Source organism: Hemitrygon akajei, chromosome 30 (genome assembly GCF_048418815.1).
Source record: "Hemitrygon akajei chromosome 30, sHemAka1.3, whole genome shotgun sequence".
NCBI classification, from domain to species: domain Eukaryota; kingdom Metazoa; phylum Chordata; class Chondrichthyes; order Myliobatiformes; family Dasyatidae; genus Hemitrygon; species Hemitrygon akajei.
In genome coordinates, this window is record NC_133153.1 from 44,405,594 (window position 1) to 44,428,798 (window position 23,205).

The following is a 23,205-nucleotide window of genomic DNA, read 5'->3' on the forward strand; positions in this document are numbered from 1 at the left end:
ACCACGCTTTCCTGTGTTATTGACATCTTACCTGTAGGTCGGTGACTAGATTATTGCCATCTTTCCTGTAGATCAGTGACCAGACGGCACACAATGCTCCAGATTAGGCCTCACTGATGTCTTATACAACTTCAACAGAACATCCCATCTCGTGTACTATATACCCTGATTTATGAAGGCCAATGTGGCAAAAGCTCTCTTAATGATCCCATCTACTGTGATGCTACTTTCAAAGAATTATAGATCTGCGTTCTTTGTTCTGCCGCACTCCTCAATGCCCTGCAGTTCACTGTGAAACTCCTAAACCTTGGTTTGTTCTCTTTTGTCCATCTGTCATTTTTCAGCCCATTTTTTTCTGGCTGGTCCACATCTCACTGCAAGCTTTGATAGCTTTCCTCACTATCAACTACTCTACCAATCTTGGTGTTGCCCACAAATTTACTCAATCAGTTTACTACATTAACACCTCTGTCATTAATATAGACCCAGCACCAATACCTGTAGCACACCATGTCACAGACCTCCCGTCAGAGAGACAACCATCTACTACCACTCCCTAGCTTCTCCCACTAAGCCAATGTTGGATCCAATTGGCTACCACATTTGAGTGCAAAGTGCTTTAATCTATTGTACCAGCTCCCCATGCTGAAATTTGTCAAAGGCCTTGCTAAGGTTCACGTAGACATCATCCACCTCCTTTCCTTCATCAGCCTTCTTGGTAGCCTCCTCAAACAACTTGCAACCAACAGAGTTCAGGCATTAATCCATTCAGAACACCACTGGTCATAGAACTGCATTCAGAATAACACCATCACCACTACACTCTGTCTTCTATGGCCAAGCCAATATTGAATCCAATCTGTCAAGTCTTAATGGACTTTCATGACATATGTCAGTGATTTTAAAGCTGATTCTAATTCTGAATAATCTTCATCATGGATTCCATAAGTCTTAATCACTCTGCAATGAGGAACTTTTAGAGGATATCCATTGCCTTACTCTCATTAATCATCAGTCAAGACATAACCTCCTCCACACAAAGCCATTCTCATGATCCCTAATGAGCCCATACTTTAGCAATTGTCAGCGAATCCCATCCTTGAGAATTCTCTTCACCCGCTTCCCTACCACTGATGTGAGGCTCACACGCCTATAATTTCCTGTGTTATCTCTACTGTCCTTTTTAAATGAGTGAGTGCACCCTTCCTGTTATGTACAACAACAAAGCAGAGAGTGAGGCCATTGCAGGTGACATTGTTGAGCAGGCTCTGAACAGAAAAGCACTTACTTCAACAGTGACAAAGATTTCCTCCAGGTGATTAGAAAATGTCTCCATCTGTATTAGTTGGTTCTCCAGTTTCTTCAGATTGTTCTGACATTCGAGCTGGGGAAAAAGTACAATGTCAGGGATAGAAACCTCAGTGGTGGAAACAGGGGTCACACAGTGCTCAGCAGGTCAGGGGTCACACAGTGCTGAGCGAGTCAAGGGTCACACATCCGTCAGAGGTCACACGCTGCTCAGCGAGCCCATCACGACCACATGCCTCTTTTGAAAAGTGATTCAGTTAACCCCGTCCTCAGATCTCCCCATGCCTACACCATCACTGAATCTGTAACCACCACAAAACGAAACAATTCACTTCAACCCTGGCCACTCTTAATTAAAGAGGAAGCACTTTCTCATTTCGTTCTGATGGAAATAGGGATTGTTTCTCTCTTCACAGGGATACAATCTGCTGAATATGTCCATTATTTTCTGCTTTTCTTTCCTCACCTTGTGTTTGGTCCTTCCAATTATCATTTTTGTCTGTGACCTCACATTAGTGAACCTTTAAGCACTAGAAACTCTTCCTCTGCCTAACCATTCATGTCTATTGTAACTACTCTTAGGATTCATGGCCTGAAGAACAGTTTCCCTGGTCTTTTCACTTAACTCTAAACTTTCATCCTTGCAGCCACTCTGGTACACTCTGGCAAGCCCCTCTCTGCACTACCTCCATAGCTTTCATTTACCTCCTCTAATTGAACATCCCAGCCAAAGCCAACTTTTAGCATAAATATCTTTACAGTTTTGAATAATCCCTCACTTTTTCAACTTCCTCTTTATCTTTCCAGAGTTTGGTAGATATTGGGTGAGTGTTACATAAGATTTTGTGGAAGCCACACACTTCAGCCAGAACAGGAGTAAATGAATATTTACAGGACTGAGATAGATTGGCTGGTTGAGTGGCATCACAACAACCTCACACTCAACATCAGCACAACCAAGGAATTGATTGTGAACTTCATGAACAAGAAGTAACGACCCTTATCTCCCAGGACATGCCATCTTCTCATTGCTACCATCAAAGAGGAGGTACAAGAGCCTGAAGACCCACACTCAATAATTCTAGAACAGTTTCTTCCCCTCTACCTCACATTTCTGAATAGACCATGAACCCATAAACACTACCTTGTTATCATTTTCTTTGTACTATTTATTTATTTTGTAGTTTATAGTAATTTTATGTCTTTACACTGTATTGCCACAGCAAAACAACACACTTCACAACAAGTAAAACAGTGATAATAAACCTGTCTCTGGATAGTTGCCAGTCAAGTAAACCACTTTGTCCTCCACTCAACAACACAATATTTCATCACACCACTTGGATGCTTTGTAGCCAAGTTAGCAGATGGATTCCACCCAACAGCTACAGCTCATGGGCTGCTGCTTACCGCCCCTTTCCAATTGGGAGAGCTACAGGAAACCTTACTAGTGATAACCTCAGCAACTGAGCAGTCACAGATCCTCAGTACTGTGGTATGTTTTTATTATGCATACCTTGGCAACTGATGCACCCTCTGCTAATGGCATCACGCTATGGTGTTTATGGAATCCAAAGAGCTTCTCAAAAGCGGGGATAGGGATATCACATGACCGACAATAAATATCCGGGATCGAGTCCTGGACAATCTCCTCATCATCTGGCTCCAGTTCTGACTCCGTGTTTCTAAGTGTTCTGAGAGCTCTGACCCTTTCTGCCAGATGTTCTTCACACTGGACTGTGGTAATCTCTGCCTCAGATTCTTCAAGACCACTTGGTTCTGACCGTGGGCTGAGCAGCCCTTCACTGTACTGACTTGCACTTTCAGAATAATCAACAATTTGCTGGAATGGATCAAACTGTTTATCCACAGGGAAATTGTTGGAAAACTCTATGAACTTCTGACTAGTACCAAACTCTGCTTCTGGAGAAGGCGGGCAGCCATAGTCGCCTCTGTAGCTACCAAAGCTTAGCAGCTCTGCCTTTGGCCCCTCTTCATTATGAGGGGCACCTGCTGCTGCATCCTGCAGGGCCAATGGATGATAATCGTCTGCTCCAGCTTCTGATTGTTTGTCTGAAAAAATCTCCAAACGTCCCCTGGGTTCATAGAGGTCCATGTGATAGAACTGGAATCCTTCAGGTTCTGCCCCCTCTGCAATTCCTCCGACCTCTGCCCTTGGGGAGAGTGGAGCTCGCTCGCCTGTGTGCTGCTTTGAGGAACTATCAGTTTTTGATTCCAGAATGCTGGTTTTGTCTGCTGTTTCCTGGCTCTCCATCTTTTCTATATAAACAGGAGCTTCATCCTGAATTCACTTCCCCGCAGTCCTACAGAAGCTAGGAAATAGAAACAGACAAGTTCAGAAACAACTCCACATTTACCAGTCGTCTTGCTCTTAACAGTGTTTACATCTCATTATCACTAATAAATTCTCAATAGATTACTTCAAGCATTCAACATTCTAGTGTTGAAAAAATCCCTCAAATTAATTCACAGGATTTGCAGATTGTGTACGTGTGCATATTGAAATAATTGAGGTGCCAGAACACTGGAAAAGTACTACTGATGCTCTCTCCCCAAAGCCCTCCAAACTGGAAAAACAGGTGAACCAAGTTCCCATCCCCAACACTGAGGTTCTCCCCACTCTCCACTGGTTACTTTAGACAGGCCATACTATTCTCAGCTGACACAAGGTTTCCAAAAGAGAAACACTGTTCTGAGCTCTGTCCGAGCAAGAGATTACCAGGTGGAGGGAGGGAAAGATTCAAGGATCTGCTCAAACCACCATTCACACTAGGAGAGCAAGAATATTCAGGAGCCTTTGTTAAAGAAGGTAACATTCTGGAAACAGAAAATGATCTCAAAACCTAGCAATGGCATGACATTGGAAACTGAACATTGGGGGACGTGTCTAGAATTAAGCTGCAGTTGTTCTTCTCAAATGACGGATTGCTTTTCAGAGACTGAATGACAGAAAACCTAAGTGGCTCAGCATTTGTACCTGTTCAGAGATAAGTATCCCAGACTGTTCTTTAAACCATGTTCTGTAGGCTCCCTGCTCTTTCCTCACTCCAGTCCTTTCTCTCCCACCAGCTCAGGCAGTTTGCCTGCCTGCTGTATATTTAGCTGCTTGATGACATATGACCTTCAGCAAAGCCACTCCTCAGAGAGCAACCTGAGAATGCAGACAGAACGCAGTCCAATTAAGGAAGCAGCTCAGGACTATGTTCAGGTTGAGGAAAGTATTTATCCTATGAACAGAAAACAGTAGCAGCAGTAGGCAAATCAAACATTTCTCACCCTCCAGTAAAATCACAGATGAGCCAAACACCACTTTCCTGTACTCTTCTCATATCTCCTGACTTCCTTGTAGTTTAAATATCTGACAATCTCCACCAGTGCTTTGCCTCCATAGCTCTTGGGGAAGAGAATTACAAATTTTCACAACTTTGTGAGAGGAAGTTCCTGCTCATTCCCACCATAAATAGGTAGCCCCTAGTTTTATCACAAACGAGAAATTCCGCAGATGCTGGAAATCCAAGCAACAAACGCAAAATGCTGCAGGAACTTAGCAGGCCAGGCAGCATCTGTGGAAAAAAAATACAGTTGATGTTTCAGGCCAAGTCGCTTCAGCACGACTGGGGGAGAAAAAGCCGAGGAGTAGATTTAAAAGGTGATAGGTGAAACCTGAAGGAGGAGGGATGAAGTAAAGAGCTGGGAATTTGATTGATGAAAAAGACAGAAGGCCATGGAAGAAAGAAAAGGGGGGAGGAGCACCGGAAGGAGGTCATGGTTGGGCAAAGAGATAAGGTGAGAAAGGGAATGGGGAATGTTGAAGAATAGGGGGGGTGGGAGGCATTACCAGAAGTTTGAGAAATCGATTATCATGCCATTAGGTTGGAGGGTGTTGTTCCTCCAACCTTCTCCTCTGTCTAGCAGAACGTCCTCACTCTAAATAATTTCTCCTTTGGCTCCTCCCACTTCCTTCAAACAGCTGGTGTAGCCATGGGCACTCGCATGGGTCCTAGCTATGCCTGCCTGTCGGCTGCGTGGAACAGTCTATGTTCTAAGCCTACACTGGTGATTGTCCCACATTTTTCCTACCCTATGTCGACGACTACATTGGCGCTGCTTTCTGCAGCCGTGCTGAACTCATCAACTTCATCCACTTTGCCTCCAATTTCCACCTTGCCATCAAATTTACCTGGTCCATTTCCAATACCTCCCTTCCCTTTCTTGATCTCACTGTCTGTATCTTTGGAGACAGCTTATCCACTGATGTCTATTATAAACCCACAGATTCTCACAGCTACCTGGACTATATCTCTTCCCATCCTGTTAACTTGTAAAAATGCCATCCCCTTCTCTCATTTCCTCTGACCACATTTCCTCTGCCGCATCTGTTCTCAGGTTGAGGCTTTTCATTCCAGAATGAAAGAGATGTCCTCCTTTTTCAAAGAAAGAGGCTTCCCTTCCTCCACCATCAATGCTGCTCTCAACCGTATCTCTTCCATTTCACACATGTCTGCTCTTATGGCATCCTCCTGCCACCCTACCAGGGATAGGGTTCCTCTTGTCCTCACCTACCACCCCACCAGCCTCCATGTTCAGCACATAACTCTCCAAAACTTCCACCATCTCCAATGGGATCCCACCACCAAGCACATATGCCGCCCCCCCCCCCCACTTTCTGCTTTCCACAGGGATCGCTCTTTCGCTCTTTACATGACTCCCTTGTCCACTTGTCCCTCCACACTGATCTTAGCCTGAATTAATGTGACAGAATGACAGGAAAATTGGTGTGAGGAAGGTTGTCTTAAGCTACAGATCAGTTGGAAAGTGGGATGGAGTGGAAAGAATTTATTGCTAATGGGTGATAGTGATGCACTTTGGGATGTTTTGGTACAATATATACAAATGGTAGGGCCTTGGGGAATGTTGATGAGCAGTGATATTCAGGGGTCCATGTTCACAGTTCCCTGAAAATGACAACACAGGCTACTGAAGAAGGCATATGGCATGGTGGTCATCATAAGTTGAGCCATAGAATATTTAATTGCAATTTTACAAAACACTGGTTCCATTTCACTTACAAAACACACAAAATGCTGGAGGAACTCAGCAGGTCACGCAGCACTTCTGGAAAAGCGTAAACAGTTGATGTTTACTTGGAGTACTATGTTTAGTTCTGGTCACCTCATTACAGGAAGGATGTGGATACTATAGAGAGAGTGCAGAGGAGATTTACAAGGATGTTGCCTGGATTGGAGGGTGTACCTTAAGAGAATAGATTGAGTGTACTTGGCTTTTTCTCCTTTGAGCAACGGTGGATGAGTGGTGACCTGATAGAGGTGTATAAGATGATGAGGGGTGTTGATCATGTGAATAGCCGGAGACATTTTCCCAGGGCTGAAATAGTTAACACAAGGGGTATAGTTTTAAAGTGCCTGGAAATAGGCACTGAGGGGATGTCAGGGGTTAGTTTTTCACACAGAGAGTGGTGGGAGCGTGGAATGCTCTGCCGGCGGCAGCGGTGGAAGGAGATACAACAGGGTCTTTTAAGAGCTTCTTAGATAGGTACATGGAGCTTAGAAAAATAGAGGGCTATATGCTAGGGAAATTCTAGGCCATTTCTAGAGTAGGTTATGTGGTTGGCATAACATTGTGGGCTGAAGGGTCTGTAATGTTCTGTAAATTTCTATGTTCTACGTTTCAGGCCAAGACCTTTCATCAAGACTGGAAAAAATGGTTAGAGGTCAGAGTAAGAAGGTGGGGGAGGAGAGGAAGAGGTACAAGGTAGTATTGATGAAAGAGATAAAGGGCTGGAAAAGCAGGAACCTGATAGGAGAGGACAGAAGGCCATGGGAGAAAGAGAAGGGGGAGGAGTACTAGAGGGAGGTGATGGGCAGGTAAGGAGATAAAGTGAGAGAGGGAAATGGGAATAGGGAATGGTGAAGAGGAGGGGGTATTACCGGAAGTTCGAGAAATCAATGTTCATGCCATCAGGTTGGAGGCTACCCAGACGGAATATAAGGTGTTGCTTCTCCATTCTGAGTGTGTAGCCTCATCGTGACAGTAGAGGAGGTCATGGACTGGTGTGTTGGAATGGGAATGGGAAGTGGAATCAAATTACGTATCCACCGGGAATCCTGCTTTTCCAGGCAGACGAAGTGTAGGTGCTCGACAAAGTGGTCTCCCAATCTACATCAGGTCTCACTGATATACAGGAGGCCACACTGGGAGCACCAGACATAATAGATGAGCCCAACAGACTTACAGGTGAAGTGTTTCCTCACTTGGAAGGACTGTTTGGGGCTTTGAATGGTAGTGAGGGAGGAAGTGTAGGGGCAGGTGTAATACTTATTCTGCTTGCAAGGATAAATAGACAATAGACAATAGGTGCAGAAGTAGACCATTTGGCCCTTCAAGCCTGCACCACCATTCTGAGATCATGGCTGATCATCTACTATCAATACCTGGTTCCTGCCTTGTCCCCATATCCCTTGATTCCCCTATCCATAAGATACCTATCTAGCTCCTTCTTGAAAGCATCCAGAGATTTGGCCTCCTCTGCCTTCCGAGGCAGTGCATTCCAGACCCCCACAACTCTCTGGGAGAAGAAGCTTTTCCTTAACTCTGTCCTAAATGACCTACCCCTTATTCTCAAACCATGCCCTCTGGTACTGGACTCTCCCAGCATCTGGAACATATTTCCTGCCTCTATCTTGTCCAATCCCTTAATAATCTTATATGTTGCAATCAGATCCCCTCTCAATCTCCTTAATTCCAGCGTGTACAAGCCCAGTCTCTCTAACCTCTCTGCATAAGACAGTCCGGACATCCCAGGAATTAACCTTGTGAATCTACGCTGCACTTTCTCTATAGCCAGGATGTCCTTCCTTAACCCTGGAGACCACAACTGCACACAATGCTCCAGGTGTGGTCTCACCAGGGCCCTGTACAAATGCAAAAGAATATCCTTGCTCTTGTACTCAATTCCCTTTGTAATAAAGGCCAACATTCCATTAGCCTTCTTCCCTACCTGCTGCACTTGCTCATTCACCTTCAGTGACTGATGAACAAGTACTCCTAGATCTCTTTGTATTTCTCCCTTACCTAACTCTACACCATTCAGATAATAATCTGCCTTCCTGTTCTTACTCCCAAAGTGGATAACCTCACACTTATTCACATTAAACATCATCTGCCAAGTATCTGCCCACTCACTCTGCCTATCCAAGTCACCCTGAATTCTCCTAACATCCTCATCACATGTCACACTGCCACCCAGCTTAGTATCATCAGCAAACTTGCTGATGTTATTCTCAATGCCTTCATCTAAATCATTTATGTAAATTGTAAACAGCTGTGGTCCCAATACCGAGCCCTGTGGCACCCCACTAGTCACCACCTGCCATTCCAAGAAACACCCATTCACCGTTACCCTTTGCTTTCTATCTGCCAACCAGTTTTCTATCCATGTCAATATCTTCCCCCCAATGCCATGAGCTCTGATTTTACCCACCAATCTCCTATGTGGGACCTTATCAAATGCCTTCTGAAAATCGAGGTACACTACATCCACTGGATCTCCCTTGTCTAACTTCCTGGTTACATCTTGGATAAATGCCAGGAGGAAGATCAGTGGGGAGGAATGAATGGACGAGGGAGTCACATAGGGAGCAGAAAGTGGGAAGGAGGGAAAGATGTGCTTGATGGTGGGATCCCTTTGGAGATGGTAGAAGTTAAGGAGAATTATGTGCTGGATGCAGAGGCTGGTGGGGTGGTAGTGAGGATAAGAGGAACCCTTACCTTGGTGGATGCTGGTGGATCAGGTGAGGGTAGAAGCCTGTGAAATGGAAGAGATGTGGGTGAGGGCAGCGTTGATGGTGGAGAAAGAAAAGCCCCTTTCTTTAAAAAAACATAGAAACATAGAAAAGTACAGCACATCACAGGCCCTTCAGCCCACAATGTTGTGCCGACCCTCAAACCCTGCCTCCCACATGACCCCCCCACCTTAAATTCCTCCATATACCTGTCTAGTAGTCTCTTAAACTAGTGTATCTGCCTCCACCACTGACTCAGACAGTGCATTCCACACACGAACCACTCTCTGAGTGAAAAACCTTCCTCTAATATCCCCCTTGAACTTCCCTCCCCTTACCTTAAAGCCATGTCCTCTTGTACTGAGCAGTGGTGCCCTGGGGAAGAGGTGCTGACTATCCACTCTGTCTATTCCTCTTAGAAGGAGGACATCTCATTAGTTCTGGAATGAAAAGCATCATCTTGAGAGCAGATGCGGCAAAGACGGAAGAATTAAGAGAAGGGAATGACATTTTTGCAAGTGACAGGGTAGAAAGAGGTATAGCCCAGGTGGCTGTGAGAATCAGTGGGTTTATAAAAGATATCAGTGGATAAACTGTCTCCAGAGATACAGCCAGATAGATTGAGAAAGGGGAGGGAGGTGTAAGAAATGGACCAGATAAATTTGAGGACAGGATGGAAGTTGGAGGCAAAGTTGATGAAGTCAACAAGCTAGGCATGGGTGCAGGAAGCAGCACCAATGTAGTCATCGATGTAGCAATTTCACTTGGAATATCATGTGCAGTTCAGCTCACCAAACCATCTTAAGGATGTGGTTGTGCTGGAGAGAGTGCAGAAGAGATTCACCAGGATGTTGACTGGATTAGAGGACTTTATTTGTGGGGAGAGATTGGATAGGCTGGGCCTGTTTTTACAGGAGCGAGGAAGGCTGAGGGATGATCTAACAGAATGAATAAAATTATGAGGTGTAGATAGAGTATCAACAGCAGAGGGCATTATTCAAAGATGAAAGTTTAAGAGGAATTCAAGGGGTAAGATTTTTACACAGAGTTGTTGAAATCTGGAACTTGCTGCCGGAGGAGGTGGTGGAATCAGACACAACCACTACATGTAAGAGACAGACACAAATGTGCATAGCATGTGGGCAATTATTGTTAGACAGGCAAAAAGTTCAAAGGTTGTTTCAGCACACTACCATCCTGTGACCTTGCCCAGCTTCGGATGACCCAGAGTAATGTGGGCTGACCCACATACTGGCAAGGATAGAGTTGGCAGGCAGGAGGTAACGAGTGGGAATAAAGGGGCTTTTTCTAGTTGGGTGCCAGTGACTAGTGCTGTTCTTCAGAGTCAGTATTGGGCCAATGATTCAGATAGTGGAATTGATGGCTTTGTGGCAAAGTTTGTGGATTTTACGAAGATAAGTGGAGGGGTAGTTAGTGCTAAGAACACAACGTAATTGCAGCAGGACTTAGACAAATTGGAAGAATGGGTAAAAAAGTAGCAGATGGAATTAATGTTGGGAAATGTTTGATAATGCATTTCAGTAAAAGGAACAATAGTGCGGACTATTATCTAAACGTAGAGAAAATTCAAGCATCAGAGGTGAAAAGGGGTTTAGTCTTCGTGCAAGACTCCCAGAAGGTTAATTTACAGCTTGAGTCTATGGTAAAGGCAGAAAATGCAACGTTGGCATTCATTTCAAGGGAAATAGAATATAAAAACAAGGAGCTTCATAAAACCCTAATCAGGCCACACTTGGAGTATTGTCAACAGTTTTGAGCCCCATATCTCAGAAAGGATCACTCCAATGATGGAGAGAGTCCAGAGGAGGTTCACAAGAATGATTCCAGGAATGAAAGAGCTAACATATGAGGAGTGTTTGGCAACTTTGGGCCTGTACTCACTCATTGAAACCTACCGAACAATGAAAGGACTAGATAAGGTGGATGTGGAGAGGATGATTCCTCTGGTGGGTTATCAAGAACTAAAAGGCACAGCCTCAAAATTGAGGCTGACCTTTCAGAACAGAGGTAAGGAAGACTGTTTTTTTAGCCAGATAGTAGTGAATCTGCCACAGACTGTAGTGGAGCCAACTTCCATGGGTATATTCAAAGGGGAAGTTGATCATTTCCTGATTAGTCGGGGCATTAAAGGATATGGTGAGAGGGCAGGTGTATGGGGTTGACTGGGATCAGGCATGATGAAATGACGGACTGGACTCGATGAGCTAAATGGCCTAATTCTGCTCCTATATCTTATGGTCTTATTGGCTGTGGATACCTGTAAGTGCCCTCAGTCGCTGGCAGCTGTGTCTGCTCATCAGTGACGCTAAGAAGGATCCGGGTATGAGATGTGACGCCACGGTACGTCGTCATCGTCGATTTTACGCCAATGGATCACACGTCATTTGTTCATTACATCATCGACCCATTGACATCATTAAATAATTGCGTCACTGGGTGAGAGCGATGGCGGCGGGTGCCTGACGGTCGTAATGGACGAGCGGCTCGACAGTCTGGATGGCTGGGTGTCAGTGCGGAGCGGGCTATTCACCGAGCCTGAGCGCCCGCGACTCCGCTTCCTTGTGGCCTGGAACGAAGTGGAGGGAATGTTCGCGGTGAGCTGCCATAGCCGGCCGCTACAGGCGCGGGATGCCGAGGCTGAAGCTGAGGCCGAGTCGCCGGGCAGCTGGGCCGCGCTCTACTCGCCCCGGGAGCTGCACGGCATCCACCGGCTGCTAGTGGAGAGCTGCGCCGACCTGGAGGACTGCTTCCCGGCGCTGCCCGAACTGAGGCCGCGGGGCCTGTGGGGCCTTCTGTTCCCGGATCGCTCTCTGACCGAAGGCACCGAGCCCGGCCTCGACATGGACACCGTCTGCTGCCAGCTCGAAACCTACCTGGGTGTCGCCGTCGAATTCTGCGGCCACCGCATTGCCCTGGATACACTGTTCCCCGAGGCCGAGGACGACGACTACTTTGAGAGCGTTAGCGAGCTGCGCGGCCGTAGTCTAGAGCAACGGGTTACCAGCGGGCGAGAGGCGCTGAGGAAGGTAGGGAGCGGGCAGCTCGAGTCGGCGGGACGGTGGGCTGAAGCGCAGAGTGGCTCATCCGGTCTGTTTGTAGGTTGGTTACCATGAAACCACATTAAAAAACTGCCACCAGTAGCTGTTTCTCTTTGGAGTTGGAGAAGATAACGGTACTAGTGTGTGTTTACCGGTTGTTATGTGCACAGTGTGTGGGGCAATGAAGGGAGGGATGGAACTGACGTGGTATCAGATGGGTATTTAATCCGCAGGAATGTCTGAGTTACGGCCTAGCTGTCCAGTGGTGCAGCTTCACGTGGTGACAACTTCATTGCCCTGTCTACCTACACCTCCACTGTACTTGCTCTCCTAGATCTCTGTTCCACAACACTTTCCAGGGTCCTACCCTTTACTATGTAGGTACTGTTCTAGTTTAACTTATAAAACTGTCACACAAACAGGTTAAATTTCTGCTTTATTCTCTAGCCCATTTCCCAATGGATCTAGATCCCTTAGTAAACTTGGACAATGTTCTTCATTGTCCACTACACAAACTTACTCTGTTAATTGTATTGCCATCCAAATCATAAATCATTAGAAATCAGAATCAGGTTTATTATCACTGGCATGTGTCGGGAATTTAACGGGCAGTACAATGTAATGCATGGTAATATAGAAAGAATAAATTACAGTAAGTATATATGTATACTAAATAGGTTAAAATAGTGCAAAAGCAGAAATAATACATATTTTATTAAAAAGTGAGGTGGTGTTCATAGGTCCAGTGTCCATTTAGGAATTTGATGGCAGAGGGGAAGAAGCTGTTCCTGAATAGTTGAGTGTGTGTCTTCAAGCTTCTGTACCTCCTTCCTGACAGTAACAATGAGAAGAGGGCATGCCCTGGGTGATTGGGGGGAGGGGAGGGTCCTTCAATTCTACACAGTCATGGGTATAGAGAGAGTAGAACAGTGGGCTAATGGACGTCATCTTTCTGAGGCACCACTCCTTGAAGATGTCTTGGATACTATGGAGGCTAGTACCCAAGGTTGAGCTGACTAATTTTCTGTAGCTTTTGGTCCTGTGCAGTAGTTCTTTCCCCGCCGCTCCCCCCTATAGACAGTGATGCAGACTGTCAGAATGTTCTTCATGGTACATCAGTAGAAGTTTTCGAATGTTTTGGGTGACAAACGAGATCTCCTCAAACTCCTAATGAAATTTAGCCACTCTTGCCTTCTTTATAGCTGCATCAATATGTTGGGTCCAGATTAGATCCTTAGAGATCTTGACACCCAGGAACTTGGAATTCCTCACTCTCTCCACTCCTGATCCCTCTATGATGATTGGTTCTTGTTCCCTTGACTTAGCCTTCATGAATTCCACAATCAGCTCTTTCGTCGTACTGACTGCAAGGTTGTTGTTGCAACACCACTCCACTAGCTGGTATATCTCACTCCTGTATGCCCTCTAATCTCCATATACGATTCTACCAACAATGGTTGTATCATCAGCAAATTTATAGATGGTATTTGAACTATACTTATACTTAGAAACACAGTATAGAAAGAGTGTGTGTAGGCCTCCTTTAGTCTTGATAGACCATAGATTTGCGCCTTGGAAAGTTTCCAGGACGCAAGCCTGGGCAAGGTTTTTTTTAATGGAAGACCGGCAGTTACCCAAGCTGCAAGTCTCCTTTCTCCACGCCACCGATGTTGTCCAAGGGAAGGGCATTAGTACCCATACAGCTTGGCACCGGTGTTGTCTCAGAGCAATGTGTGGTTAAGTGCCTTGCTCAAGGACACACGCAGCATCAGCCAAGGCTTGAACTAAAGACCTTCAGGTCACTAGACGAACACTTTAATCACTTGGCCACGCGCCAACACTATAGAGAGAGTAGAACAGTGAGCTAAGCACACACCCATGAGGTGCACCAGTGTTGATTGCCAGTGAGGAGGTGATATTATCACCAATCTGCACAAATTGTGATCTTCCAGTTAGAAAGTCAAGGATCCAACTGCAGAGGGAGGCACAGAGGCCCAGGTTCTGTAGCTTATCAATCAGGACTCTGGGAATGATGGTGTTAGACACTGAGCTATATTCAACAGACAGCATCTTGACATAGGTGTTTATATTGTCCAGGTGATCTAAGGCCATGTGAAGAGACATTGAGATTGCGTCCGCCATAGGCCTATTGTGGTGATGGGCAAATTGCAGTGGGTCCAGGTTCTTGCTGAGGCAGGAGTTGATTCTAGCCATGACCAACCTTTCAAGGGTTGGATGTGAGTGCTGTTGGATGATAGTCATTAAGGCAGCTCACACTACTTTTTTTTTAGGTACTGGTATAATTGTTGACTTTTTGAAGCAGGTGGAAACTTCTAACTTTAAAAGTGAGAGGTTTATATTGTTCTTGAATACACCTGTCAGTTGGTTGGCACAAGTTTTCAGAGCCTTACCAGCTACTCCATTGGGACCTGCTGCCTTGGGAGGGTTCACCCTCCTTAAAGGCAGCCTAGCATCAGCGTCCGAGACAGAGATCACAGGGTTACCTGGATCTTCGCAGCTGTAGTTGTATTCTTCCTTTCAAAGCGGGCCTAGAAGGCGTTGAGTTCATCTGGTAGTGAAGCATCGCTGCCATTCATGCTACTGGGTTTTGCTTTGCAGGAAGTAATGTCCTGAAAACCCTGCCAGAGTTGACATGCATCTGATGTCACTTCTAACCTCGCTCAGAATTGTCTCTTCACTCTTGAAACAGCCCTCCGCAAGTCATAACTAGTTTTCTTGTACAGACCTGGGTCACCAGACTTAAATGCCACAGATCTAGCCCTCAGCAAACGACAAACTCCTGTTCCATCCACGGCTTTTAGTTTGGGAATGTGCAGCAAGCTTTCTTAGGCACACAGTCATCCACACAGGTTTAATGAAGTCATTAACAATTGCGGTGTAATCATCCAGCCTCGGAGATGAATCCACGAACACAGTCCACTCCACCAATTCAAAGCAGTCTTGTAAGTGCTCCTCTGCTTCCCTTGCCCACACATTCTTGGTCCTCAGTACTGGTGCTGCAGTCTTCAGTCTCTGCCTGTACTCAGGGAGTAGAAGTACAGCCAGGTGGTCAGACTTTCTATATTGTGGGTGTGGAATAGCACAGCTGGCATTCTTGATGGTGGTGAAACAGTGGTCCAGTGTGTTGTTTCCTCTGGTACTACAAGTGATTTGTTGATGGTAATTATTTGGTGACTTTTTCAAGCTGGCCTGGTTAAAATCCTCCAATATGATAGTGAAGGTGACAGGGTGTGCTGTTTCATGCACATTAATCCAGAGCCTGTTGACATTGGCCTGAGGTGAAATGTACATCACTACCAAAATGATCGCAGAATTCTCCTGCGGCAGGTAAAATGGACGGCACTTAATTACAAGATATTTCAGGTTTGGTGAGCAGATTTGGGACATCATTGATACATTTGTGCACCAAGAGAATTAATCATGAGACATACAGCTTCACCTCTGCTTTTGAGAGACTCAACAGTCCTATCCTGATGGTGTATAGTGAACCTGCAAATCTGAATTGCTGTGTCTGGTATGGAAGGCGTTAACCAGGATTCCGTGAAAAGGGATGCAAGCAGTCATAATGTTTCTCTGATACAGCACTTTAGCTCTGAGATTTCCGATTTTATTTACTAGAAACTGTATGTTTACCAGCAAATTAGTCGGTATTGGGAGTTGAAAACCTCATTTTATTAAACACACCTGAGTCCAAGACCAGCAGCCACGTTTCCTATGAGGAGTCCGGTGAGAAGTACAGACACAGTCGGCATTGTTTCCGTCAGTTTTAAGCAGCAATAGGTTAGTCAATCACATTAAGACATCTTTATTAACTGTACAGCCTGTGGAAGCAATTATAATTCTCAGCTGTATCAAGCTGAAACAGGAATATTTAATTGTATCCATCAAGCTATGCTGCACAAGGTCTCTGTTTTGAGGCATCATAGAAGGCTTTGAAATGACAGTGGATCCAGTCACAACACTGAAAAAAAAAACACAGGTCTCCAACCTGTTACCATCTCTTCAGCCTCCTTCCACCAAGCCAATGTTGTATCCAATTGGATACACCAATTGGATTCCACCAGCCCAGTATGCTTTATCTTGTCAAAAGCCTTGCTAAAGTCCACGTAAACCACATTCACTGCCCTGCCCAGGTCAGTCCTCTTGTCATCTCTTTAAAGATAAAACTCAATCAGATTCATGAGACACAATTTCCCACATATAAAGCCATGGGAGGTAGAAAAGGGGGGGGGGGGGGAGTGGCATTGCTGGTCAGGCTATAGAAAGGGAGGGCGTTGCAGAAGGAGTGTCCACGGAGTCAGTCTGGGTGGAAGTCAGAAATAGAAAGGGATCAATCACTGTGCTGGGAGTAGTCTATAGGCCCCCAAATAGTCCTCGGGACACCGAGGAGCAGATAAGCAGGCAGATTTTAGAATGGAACAGGAAATACTGGGTGGTAGTTATGGGTGATTTTAACTTCCCTCATATTGACTGGCACTCCTGAATGCAAGGGGGATAGATGGGGCTGAATTTGTCAGGTGTGTTCAAGAAGGATTCCTGACACAGTATGTGGACCGGCCGACGAGAAGAGAGGCTATACTGGATCTAGTTCTGGGTAATGAACCTGGCCAGGTGACAGACCTCTTGGTGGGGGAGCATTTTGGTGAGAGTGACCACAACTCAGCTATGGAAAGGGATAAAATCAAGACGAAATGGTAAAGTGCTTAACTGGGGAAGGGCTAACTTTGAAGGGATGAGGCAGGAACTAGCGAGAGTAAATTGGAAACAGATGTTCAAAGGGGAAAGCACAGAAGTAATGTGGGAGAAGTTTAGGGACCACTTGAGCTGGGTTCAGGATAGGTTTGTCCCACTGAGGCAAGGAAAAAATGGTAGGTAAAGGGAACCGTGGCTGACGAAACATGTGAGGCAGCTCGTCAAGAGGAAAAAGGAAGCATGTTAGATATAAGAAGCAGGAAGTAGGAGGGGCTTATGAGAAATATAGGGTAGCCAGGAAGGAGTTAAAGGAAGGACTTAGGAAAGCTCGAAAGGGGCATGAGAAGGCCTTGGGATATAGGATTAAGGAGAACCCCAAGGCATTCTATGCGTATGTGAAGAATAGGAGGATGACGAGAACGAAGGTGGGACCTCTAAAGGATAAAGAGGGCAACGTGCCTGGAGGCGGAGGAGGTTGGGGAGGTCCTAATTGAATACTTTGCTTCAGTATTCACAAGTGAAAAGGATCTTGATCAGGATGAGGTTGAAGTAGAGCAGGCCTGTGTGCTGGACAGTGTGGAGATTAAGGAAGAAGTAGTGCTGGATCTTCTTAAAAACATTAAGATTGATAAATCCCCAGGGCCAGATATGATACACCCCAGGATGTTGTGGGAATTGAGAGAAGAGATTGCAGGAGCATTAGCCATGATCTTTGAATCCTTCCGGGGGCAGTGCTGGAGGACTGGAGAATGGCAAATGTAGTTCCCTTGTTTAAAAAAAGGTAATAGGGAGAAACCTGAGAACTATAGACCGGTGAGTCTTACGTCAGTGGTATGCAAACAACTGGAAAGGATAGGATCTATGAGCATTTGGAGAAGTACAATCAACTCATGGATAGTCAACATGGCTTTGTGAAGGGAAGATCGTGCCTCACGAGCCTGATTGAGTTTTTTGAAGAGGTAACAAAAGAAATTGATTAGGGTAGGGCAGTGGATGTGGTCTACATGGACTTTAGCAAAGCATTTGACCAGGTCCCTCATGAGAGACTCATCCAGAAAGTCATGAGGCATAGGATGAGGGGAACTTTGGATGTTTGGATAAAAAATTGGCTTAAAGGAAAAAAGCAGCGGGTAGTTGTGGAAGGAAAGTATTCTGCCTGGAGGTGGGTGACTAGTGGAGTGCTGCAGGGATCTGTCCTGGGACCCCTGCTGTTTGTGATTTTTATAAATGACCTGGATGTAGAGGCAGAAGGATGGGTGAGTAAGTTTGCGGATGACACGAAGATTGGAGGAGTTGTGGATGGAGCTGTAAGTGGTCGAAGGTTACAAGAGGATATAGACAGGCTGCAGAGTTGGGCAGAAAAATGGCAGATGGAGTTCAATCCGGACAAGTGTGAGGTGATGCATTTTGTAAGGACAAACCAGAAGACTGAGTACAGGATTAATGGTCAATTACTTAAGAGTGTGGATGAACAGAGGGACCTTGGGATTCAAATCCATACATCCCTCAAGGTTGCTGCACAGGTTGATAGGGTAGTTAAGAAGGCCTATGGGATGCTAGGCTTCATTAACAGGGGGATTGAGTTCAAGAGTAGAGAGGTCATGTTGCAACTCTACAAATCTCTGCTGAGACCACACTTAGAGTATTGTGTTGAATTCTGGTCACCTCATTATAGAAAGGATGTGGAAGCTATGGAAAGGGTGCAGAGGAGATCTACCAGGATGTTGCCTGGATTGGAGAACAAGTCATATGAAGCAAGGTTAGCAGAGCTGGGATTTCTCTCTTTGGAGCGTAGAAGAATGAGAGGGGACTTGATAGAGGTCTACAAGATTATGAGGGGCATAGATAGGGTGGATAGTCAGTACCTGTTTCCCAGGGCACCAATAGCCAACACCAGAGGGCATATGACAAAATTAAGGGAAGGAAGTTTAGGGGAGACATCAGGGGTAAGTTTTTTACACAGAGGGTTGTGAGTGCCTGGAATGACTTGCCAGGGATGGTGGTGGAGGCTAAAACATTAGGGGTATTTAAGAGCCTCTTGGACAGGCACATGGATGAAAGGAAAATGGAAGGTTATGGGGTAGTGTGGGTTTAGTACTTTTTTTTAAGGATTATATGGGTCGGCACAACATGGAGGGCTGAAGGGCCTTTACTGTGCTGTAGTGTTCTATGGTTCATGTCATGCTGACTATCCCTCACCAGCCCTTCCATTTCCTGTACATTCATGGGCGGATGTCAGAATTATAATTGTATTGGAACAACTTGGCAAGAGGCACAACTCATGCAAGTTTCAGACTGCAGCTGCGATATTGTCTGACCTATGGCCCTTGCTGTATCCAGCACTCACAGCGTTTTGATATTGTTGGAGTAAATGGAATTTGCTGTAGACTGTCTTCTAAAGATTAAAGATTGTTTAATGTCATTTCCTGTACACAAATTTAAGAAGAACAAAATAATTGTTAGGCCAAATTTGAAGCAAGATAAACAAAACACAGAAGATAAAGAACATAATAAAAAACAAATAAATATAAATACATAAAATGGGCTTGTATACATTGATTGTATGTCCATAAAGTGACGCTAGGCTGTACATAAGGTGACTGATAGAAATAATAAAGTAGTAGTGGAGTTAGTGGATGCAGGCGTTGATCAGTAGGTGACCAAAACTACACACACTACGTCAAATTAGGCCTCACCAATGTCTTATATAGTGTCAACGTAACATCCCATCTTCTTTACTCAGTACATTGATTTATGAAGGCCAATATGCCAAAAGCTTTCTTCATGACCCTATCTACCTGCGACATCACTTTGAATGAATTATGGATCTGTATTTGGAGATTCCTTTGTTCGACAGCACTCCTCAGTGCCCTAAGGTTCCTGTTTTCTTGGCTTGCCATTGTTGAGAATCAGGATGTACAAGCTGCTCTCTCCTATCATTTACTTATTATCCACCAGCATTCATAACTGGATGTGGCAGGACAGCAGAGCTTTTATGTTATGTCTGTTGTCTAGTCTGTTGGTTATGAAGTTTATTTTCCTTATTTATTCTGTGCTGTTTTATTATGTTTTAAGACCATAAGACATAGGAACAGAATTAGGCCATTCAGTCCATAGTCTGCTCTGCCATTTGATCACGTCTAATTTATTATCCCTATCAACTTCATTTTCTTGCCTTTCCCCCTTAACCTTGCTGCTCTGACTAATCAAGAACCTATCAACCTCGGCTTTAAATATACTCAATGACTTAGCCTCCACAGCCATCTGTTGCAATAAATTACACAGATTCACTACCCTCTGGCTGAAGAAATTCCTCCTCATCTGTTCTAAACGGACGTCCTGTTATTTTGAGGCTGTGTCCTCTTGTCCTAGACTCCTCCACTATACGAAACAGCCTCGCCACTCTTCCTACACATTTCAATATTCAATATATTTAAGTGAGATCCCCCTCATTGTTCTAAACTTTAGCAGGTACAGGCCCAGAGCCATCCGACACTCTTCATGAGTTAATCTTGAGATAAGGAACCCAAAACTGCCCACGGTACTGTAAGTGTGGTCTGACCAATGTCTTATAAAAACTCAGCATTACATCCTTTTATATTCCAGTCCTCTCAAAATGAATGTTAATATTGCATTTGCCTTCCTCATGACTGACATAACCTGCAAATTAACCTTTGGGAAATCCTGCACGAGGGCTCCCAAGTCCCTTTGACTTTTGAATATTCTCTCTATTTAGAAAATATGCCTTTATTTCTTCTACTAAAGTGCTTGACCATACACTTACATATACATTATTCCATCTGCCACTTTGTTCATTCTCCCAATCTGTCCAAGTCCTCAAGTACTGCAGACTCCTGTTTCCTCAATGCTACTTGCCCCTTCACCTATCTTTGTATCATCTGTAAACTTGGCCACAAAACAGCCATCAATTCTATCAACCAAATCATTGACATATAACATGAAACAAATTTATCTCAACACTAACCCCTATAGCCAACTGAAAAGGCCCCCTTTATTTCCATTCTTTGCCTCCTGCCAGTTAGCCAATGCTTTATCCATGCTACCATCTTTTATTTGTAATATCATAAGCTCCTATCTTGTTAAGCAGCCTCATGTGGCACCTTGTCAAAGGCCTTCTGAAAATCCAAGTTAACAACCTCCACGGACTCTCCTTTTTCTATCCTCCTATTATTTCCTCAAAGAATTCCAATAGATTTGTCAGGTAAGATTTCCCCTTAAGGAAACCCTGCTGACATTGGCCTATTTTATCATGTGCCTCTGAGTACCCTGATACCTTATCCTTAATATTGGACTCTTAACATCTTCCTAAATACTGAAGTAAGGCTGACTGGCCTATAATTTCCTTTCTTCTGCCTCCCTCCCTTCCTGAAGTGTGGTGTGACATTTGCAGTTTTCCAGTCCTCCAGAATCATTCCAGAATATGGTGATTCTAACTACTACTCTCATTTCTGCCTCCCGATACTCTCAAGTTTCTGGCGTAATGCTAGAGTCTTCCACAGTGAAGGCTGATGCAAAATACTTATTACATTTGTCCATTATTTCTTTGTTTTTCCCTCGTCCATTTCTAACTCCCCAGCTCCTCAGAGTCAGTGGTCCTATTATCTACACTCGCTTCTCTTTTACTCTTTATATGTTTGAAAAACACTTTTGGTATTGCAGCTTCACTAGGCTAGCACTTCATTTTTACCAGGTACTGCTCATGCCGTGCCTTTCTGCATGCTTCTTTGAGCCTGGGTTTATCACCTGACTTGATAGTGAAGGGAATACTGGGCTGGGATATGTTTCTACTTTTGCAGTGACCCACGCTGCCTCGTGGTTGCCTGGTTCCGAGTCTGTCCTGTTCAGTGCAACTGTGGTGCCATATGACATGGAGGATGTTGCTAGTATGAAGATGGAACTTTGTCTCATGAGGACTATGGTGGTTACTTTTCCAAATGCATGTGCCAGCTAGATTAGTGAGGGCAAGCTAATAGAAGTCTATCCCCTGTGCTGGATATTTACACCTGGTAGACAGGTACTTCAGAACTTTAGCCAGTCTGTCAGTGGTGGTGATTCTGTTAAGCCATGGCTGAGCATGTTTTACCCTTTTTTGCTTTCATGTGCTTAGCTTGGGGGAGTATTGAATCATCAGCTGAGGGAGCTCTCTGGACACCCTGATTTTTTCCCGTTGCAGTATAAACCACTGGCACCTCTTGTTGCACCTGTCCTGTTGGTGTGATAATGTACCCAGGGTCTGTGATTGTATTCTGTGAGTACTACGTCAGGCTGAGGCAGTTGCCACACTGCTAAACCCATCCTCCAGAGACCTTCTCTTGGGTACTTTCTTCCTCTGAGCACTTGGTGTTATTTTTATAGCAAAGTTATTCTGTGAAGGTTCTAGCCTTGGGTTGTGTTAAAGGGCCAGTTGTCAGCCGATGGTTTATGCTGAACAGATTTTGTTAACGGTAGTATTTTTTTGTCTTGCAGGTCTTGCACCAACACAGACATGTTAAGAATATGGTAGCCCTTAAGAAGCTGTACCAGGAGGAAGATGAAGCCTATCAGGATCTAGTCACTGCAGCCACACAGTTCTACCAGTGTTTGCTGCAGCCCTTCAGGGACATGCGCGAGTTTGCCTCACTGTGCAAACAGGAGGCCTTGGTAAATCTTGCACTTTCTGTTTCTTTACTAGAAATGCTAAACTTTAAAACGCTACATTTATTATTAGGAACAACAGTTAGAAGCTGAGCAAACGTTTTGGATTCAGGGGCTCGTGAATTGAACTCAGTGCATTTAAAGGTAAATGATCTCGCCTGGCTGAAATTGACTTGGGCAGTGATTAGCTGCTCTTGGGCATAAGAGTCAGAAATGATCTGATAAGCATGGATTGGGACTGGCTATTTTCTGGCAAAGGTATAGTTGGAAAATGTGAGGCCTTCAAAATGAAATTTTGAGAGTACAAAGCTTGTATGTGCCTGTCAGAATATAAGTTAACGATAACAAGAGATATTGGTTTTCAAGAGATATTGAAGCCCTGTTTAAGAGAAAAAGGAGGTTTATAGCAGGTATAGGCAAGTAGGAACAAATGAGGTTCTTATGAAGTATAAGAAATGCAAGAGAACACTTAAGAAACAAATCAGAAAGACTAAAAGAAGGCATGAAGTTGCTGTAGCAGACAAGTATGTATTTCAGCAAGACATTTGATAAGGTACCCATGGAAGGCTTATTGAGAAAGTAAAGAGGCATGGGATCCAAGGGGACCTTGGTTTGTGGATCCAGGATTGGCTTGCTCACAAAAGGCA

The 23,205-nt window shown here is 44.7% G+C and overlaps 2 protein-coding genes across 2 annotated transcripts in view; one reads left to right on the forward strand and one right to left on the reverse strand.

Annotated features, from left to right (window-relative positions):
* The window catches only part of LOC140718716 (fibronectin type III and SPRY domain-containing protein 2), a 56,013-nt gene extending 51,581 nt beyond the window's left edge, over window positions 1-4,432 (reverse strand). The window contains exons 1-3 of the mRNA XM_073032810.1: window positions 4,307-4,432; window positions 2,825-3,641; window positions 1,289-1,384 (exon numbers count right to left, since the gene is read on the reverse strand). Coding sequence (XP_072888911.1) covers window positions 1,289-1,384; window positions 2,825-3,583 — 855 coding nt within the window. The 5' untranslated portion in view covers window positions 3,584-3,641; window positions 4,307-4,432. The remainder of the gene's footprint in view (window positions 1-1,288; window positions 1,385-2,824; window positions 3,642-4,306) is intronic.
* A 7,128-nt stretch (window positions 4,433-11,560) lies between these two features.
* whamm (WASP homolog associated with actin, golgi membranes and microtubules) overlaps window positions 11,561-23,205 on the forward strand; it is a 28,173-nt gene continuing 16,528 nt past the window's right edge. Inside the window, exons 1-2 of the mRNA XM_073032811.1 lie at window positions 11,561-12,178; window positions 22,391-22,564. Coding sequence (XP_072888912.1) covers window positions 11,624-12,178; window positions 22,391-22,564 — 729 coding nt within the window. The 5' untranslated portion in view covers window positions 11,561-11,623. The remainder of the gene's footprint in view (window positions 12,179-22,390; window positions 22,565-23,205) is intronic.